Here is a 6000-nt window from a genome sequence, read left to right as displayed (position 1 = left end):
AGTGGGCGGGGCCGCTGCATCCGCCCCGGGGAAACAGCCCCAGCTAAGGGTTGGGCTCCCTGCGTCAGGGGACCCAGGCAGCATGGGGAAGCTAGTGGCGCTGACCTTGCTGGGGGCCACCTTGGCCTTAATAGGAGAGAGACTGCTGACTTTTAGGTGAGTGGACATCTCCGTGGAGATGTCTTCTGCCTTCTTTCCTTTCTCGTCCAACTTAGGTCAGGGACAATCCGCTCCCAGTTTCCTAGCGGCTGGAAAGAGGCAGTTTTGGAACTTCAATCTTAGTGCCACCCAGCGAACTTCCCCCCTCCACTCATTAGGAAGGGGGACAGTTGCTTGCTTCTCTAGACTGCCAGGGTAGGAAACCCACAAGGTTGTGTACGTTTTCCAGGTCTTCCGCTATGTTGCCCTTGTGAAATACCAAAGTCCTCTGTAAGTGCTGAACTTGGGGGAGGGGACCAAAGTAGCAGCTGTATGTTTGTAGCTGAGTCAGACACTGAAGTGCTGGGTTACAGCCCGTGAACAGGAATTGGCTTGGGCAGCGGTTGACACTTTGAAGTAGAAGATCCAACAGGGACATCCGCCCCAGAATTGTCTGAAACAAAGTCAGTCTGGTCTGAAAGAACTTAAAAAAAAAAAAAAGTTTTCATATATTTTTTTTAAGCTTTATTCCTAGGTGGGGCTAAGGCCTTTGCTTGTCATAGTGTTGTTTTTATTCTTTCTCTAAGGAGAGACTGGTCTCAGAGGTTTGGTGCTGCAATCTGTTCAGATGCTTGATGTCTGTTGGCAACGCTTTCTAGTCCAGCTTGAGGGGGCTCGTTGTTCCCCAAACAAGTGACAGAATCGTCAAATAGTAAATTTCAGGGTGGGCGCTACACACACCTGGCTGGGTCTGGCGCAGCTAGGGTGACAAACGGCCCTTTGCTGAGTTCTAGCTGCAGCCCCCAAGAGTCCTTCCTGATAAATGGTCCAAGGAGAAGCCTAACCATAGTCTTCTTGAATATAGTGTGATAGACGTTTTAAGTTCTACCCGGTATTTAGAAGACTGTTCCACTGCAAAAATTAGAATGCTGTGCTGAAGAGTAGTTAGGGCTAATGGCTTTAATGGTGCTCGGGTCGATGAAGTACATATTTGTAAGGTATGTCATCAGCGTAAGCTTTGTTTACAAGAACAAAGAGAGAACAAAAGTTAACAGTTTAGCTCTTTGAAGACATCACAGAAATTTGGATTTTTTTTTTCCCTCTCCCTGCTGGAGGCAGGAGGTCAAAAGAAAACAAGAGATGAAGAGGAAAAGGGCAGAGTTAGATAATACTTAAGAGAATGGCGTAATGCTGCTTTGTTCTTATAAATTAACAGTATTGTTCAGTTCCACCTAGCATTAAGTGAGGTCTTATCTTGGGTATGGAATTATGCTTTGTTCTTCCAGCAATAACTGCGCAGTTAGCCTGTGTGGGCACAGTGCTCATATGAAACCTATTACATAACTAGAAGCCAAAGGCGCTGCCTACCTATCTGTTATGCCGTACATAAAAAGAGGCATCAGAATTTTCACAACAGGAAAGTGACCGCAAACTTCATGTCTGTTCAGACGCTTACCAAGAGGGTGTGGGTGCTTTCACCTCCATGTTGGTTTCCTCACATTGACTTGTATCTTCTACAGAGACAGAGTTACTACATCTCGAGGACTAAAGCCTACAGAACCGCAGAACTGCCACCTGATCGAGGGACTCGGTAAGTATGTGACAGGACCAAGAGGAGGCAACAGCACATGTCTTGGTCATCGTTCCCCTGAGTCTACCAAATTTATTTAACCCCCGTTACGCCGTGGTGTGGCTTCCTCACATGACTGTGGCCAGAGTCTCCGAGCATAGTCTCCATGGAGCTTCCACAGACCAGCATCTCGAAGGCTCTTCTCAGCAGCCCGTTTCTCCATTAGCTGATGGATTTCACTTACTACTTGATGACTGCCTCTCTCTCTCTCTCTCTCTCCCTCCCTTTCTTGACAATCTTGGCTTTGAGTACCCTTTCCTTCAACATTTTCTGGCAAGCACTTCTCCTATATATTCAGACTTTCAGCCCACCTGTCTTTCAAAACTATTCATCTCAACTCTGCAGGCCATCTCCAGCTTCTCAAACTGGAGGTCTTCTCTCCCCATCCCTGAGGCCAGTTTTGCTCATGTAGGGGCAGACCTTGACTTCAGACCCCTGCCATTTCCTCTGGTGTTCCCCAACCCCCGGCCTTTCCTCCAGCGAGGCCCATCATGCTCTGGGGGCTTAGTTAAAACTCTTAGGACCATCGGTTTCCTTTTTGTCCCTCCTGCTTCCACGGGAGACCAGCGGGCAGCTGTGCCTGCTGACTTCACCTGGTTGGCCCTGCCACAGTGTTGTGCTTGGGCTGCGAGCCTGCAGTTTTACCTTTAGAACGTAAAATGAAAAGCCAGCTAGAGTCTGCTCACTGTCCGGAGGGATGGGAAAGGACTGTCTCTCTCATCTTTGTTAGGCCATTTTCTCCCCCATGGGTGCTCCCCGGAGTCAGCCACAGTTTCATCTCTCTCCTCCTCACTCCCACAGCACTCTGAAACTCACATTGACTCCACACCTACCACATAATTTATTTCTGAACTGGCAGTTCTCTTTCCTTATCAGATTGTAAACTCCCTAGGGTCAAAGACTTTGTTTATTGACATGAGATAAGAGCTTATTTTCTGATGTGAATTTGTGTTTTCTTTTTTGCTACAATATTGAAAAAAAAAAAAAACAGAAAAGAACTCCCTTGGTTTTTTTCTTTCTTTTTTTACTCTTTTACCTCCTAATTTGTCTTTTCTTTGTTGTTGTTTTTTGTTTTGTTTTTGTTTTTGTTTTTGCTTTGAGACAGTTTCTCAAGTATTTCAGGCTGGCTTTGAACACCATACACGGCAAAAAATGAACCCAAACTTCTTATCCTCTTGCTTCTACTTCCCAAGCACTGGGATCATAGGGGTACTCTGTGGCATCCAGTTTGTGTGGTGACACCTGGAATAGAACTCCAGGCTTCAGTAAGGCTAGGCAAGTACTGTATCAACTGAGCTGTATCGCCAGCCCTGTGCCACATGCTTGGAAAGGGTTTATGCTGCCTGGTGGAGACCAGAAGAATGAAACAACCCCTAGTTAACCTGGGTATCTTAGAAACTAGTGTTCAAGAAATTGTGCTGGGAGTGGGGAGGATTTCTGAGATTAGCGGGCCCTGTCCACCACCTCACAGCATTCTGGGAAGGAGCACGCATCAGATAGAGGCTCACAAGGAATCTTCAGAGAAGCTGCGCCTGGACCAGCTTAAGCAAGGGCCTTGTGTGTGACTCAGGAATGACAGAATCTTCAATATGTAAAGGGGCTACAGGGAATTTGTGGGAGGTTCCATTCTGCTTCATTTCAAGACAAACCACTTAGGATATGGTAAAAGACTTAACAGACAATAGTAACTCAGGTTCAGTTTCCGAGTATTATAAAAGGAGGCCCTCCATTCAAGTCCTAATCAACAACCAAAGACACACACACACACACACACACACACACACACAAGCCAACAGCAAACTAAAACAAAAACATTGTTTAAAATGAGCCAGACTTAAATTTAATATTAAAAATAAGGCAATGTGACATTCACTTGTTTACTATTTAAAGCAGGGTTTCGCAACCTTCCCAATGCTGAGACTCTTAATATAATTCTTGTTGTGGTGACCTCCACCAATAAAATTGTTTTTGTTGCTGCTTCATAGCTGCATTTTTTTCTACTGTTATGACTTGTAATATAAATATTTTTGGAGATAGAGGTTTGTCAACAGGGCTGTGACCCACAGATTAAGAATCACCTCATGCTCACTGCACCTATATCTCTTAAAACATAAGCCTGCCAAGCAGTTTAGATGAATAATTAGATTACAGGATTTTTGATGTCTGGTCCAATTCTCAAATTATATAAGTCAACTAAATTTGAAAAACTAAAGCTAGTGTTAATATTGTATGCCATAGGTCAATACCCTGATTACCCACGTAGTATAATAGGCTTAGAAGAGATGAAAGAAAAATGACATGTTTTGCATCTGTCACATGTTTATATTTTATATTGGAAGAACTGACCCTGTTAGGATGATTGCAGGTCATTTGTTAATAAGACAAATGCTGGTGATTATGTAAAGCCAAAAACCAAAGCAAAACAAGCAGAGGCAGCAACAACAAACCCTCTGAAGTTCCCATTTCAAAGGCGTGAGCCTAGGAGAGTGATGGTACCTCCTTTGCAAGCACCTACTCTATAGTCACAGATCTCTAAAGTATGCACTTTGCATAGGAGGATAAAGTAAGTTGCCCAACGGCCCAGATGTTTACCTAGATTGGGGTTGGGATGGTTTTCTTCCATGTATCTGCAGTCTCTGTTGATAATGCTGTTATGTAATTTCTTATCCACTGACAGCACATATATTACAGACATATCATTCCAGAAAAGTCCTATTGCAACGGAAAATGCAAAAAGCTAGGATATTACTAATTGACCAAAAGAAGGCAACTAGATACTTAAATAGAGATAGCTGAGAAGACATGAAGTCATGAGCCCTAACTGTTTGATGGGAGAAGGTTTTATATAACAATGGAGGGGCACTGGAGGATGTTCAGCCGAGTAGAGCAGGTTCATAGCCAAGGGAAGCTATTTTCTTGACAAGTAGATGGGATTTTGTTTGTTCTTTGTTATATAAATTATTTGACCTGTTTATTTGTGTGTGTGTGTGTGTGTGTGTGTGTGTGTGTGTATGTGTGTACACGTTTGGTTTGCTGGAGCTCAAACCCAAGCCTCATGCATATTTAGGCAAGCACCCTATGCTTAAGCTATATCTTTAGCTCACTATTTTTTAGAACTCAGGGTCTTGTAAAGTTGCTCAGGCTAGCCTTAAACACTAGCTTTGAACTCAATTTATAGCTCAGTCATGCCCTGAGTTTGTCACCTTCCTGCCTGGGCCCTGAAAGTAACTGGGATTATAGGCCTGTGCTACCAGCCTAAACTAAGATCAAAGTTTTGAAGTTAATTTGTCAGTGGGAAAAAACAAAAACAAAAACAAAACCTCTTCCTTTTTGTATGTTTATTTTTCCTTTCCTTCCTCCTTTGATCTTGTTTATATACAGTCTTGCTGTATAGCCATGGCTGGCCCTTAACTCATGGCAATCCTCCTGCCTCATATTCCCAAGTGCTGAGGTTTAAGTGTGCTCTGCAGGTTTCTTACAGGAAAGATTGAAAGGTAAAATCATTCTTCCTTCAGAAATGCTTCCTTGCTTCGCTCCTTTTGTACTAACTTTGCCCTTTTCCCAAGCTTATGAGGACTGAGAATAATTTTAACAAGGAAGTTAATGAAGCATCTTTTGGCATCTAACTAAAGCTCCACTTGAAATACGAGTTTGCTGCATTCTGGCTCGCTGAGAGCAGGATTATCGAGTTTGCAGGTTTGTATTTGCTACCTTTCAGCTTTTCTTTCTTTCTGTACCTTCCCAGACTCTAAGCTCTGCTGTCACTTCATGGTGAACTTCATCTAGCTAGAAGTCAGAAACTCACCCCCAAGGGATGACATGGTAATAATGGTATTACATACAGTAAACCTCTGGAGTGACACTGTCTCGGGGTTCTTACAGGAAATGATTGAGGAAAGGAAGAAATTATCAATGTGATGGCAAGTCAGAGTGGGGTTGATTGGTTGAAACATTATCGGTACTTCGTACAGAGAGAGGTGGCTGGGAGTTTTGACCAGCTGTGTGCAGACTGACGGGAGATAGATGAGGGGGCACTCAGAACACAGGGCCCTGTAGCTCACACTCTCACTGCTTTCCTTGCTGTTGAGATGCTCAGTCTACTGGTCATATAGACTCCATATAGTCAGGGCTGCAGGAGGGTGGAAGTGCTGTCAGTCCAGCTGATGCTGCTTTTCAACCTTGGAGGACAAAGCCCCAGCTCCTATGTGCTTTTGGAGGTGGGGAAGGATGCA

General features: G+C 44.0%; 1 protein-coding gene across 2 annotated transcripts in view; it reads left to right on the top strand.

Moving 5' to 3' along the window:
• The window catches only part of Pon3 (paraoxonase 3), a 43720-nt gene continuing 37720 nt past the window's right edge, over positions 1–6000 (top strand). Inside the window, exons 1-2 of one of the 2 annotated variants that reach the window (XM_060374184.1) lie at positions 1–156; positions 1659–1729. In XM_060374184.1, the coding sequence (XP_060230167.1) occupies positions 83–156; positions 1659–1729 (145 nt within the window). In that variant the 5' untranslated portion in view covers positions 1–82. The remainder of the gene's footprint in view (positions 157–1658; positions 1730–6000) is intronic. The other variant, XM_021655162.2, reaches the window with a different exon arrangement.

Source organism: Meriones unguiculatus, chromosome 21 (genome assembly GCF_030254825.1).
Source record: "Meriones unguiculatus strain TT.TT164.6M chromosome 21, Bangor_MerUng_6.1, whole genome shotgun sequence".
Taxonomy (NCBI): Eukaryota; Metazoa; Chordata; class Mammalia; order Rodentia; family Muridae; genus Meriones; species Meriones unguiculatus.
Note: the sequence above shows the minus strand (reverse complement) of the source record. Positions and strands in the feature narration are given on the sequence as shown.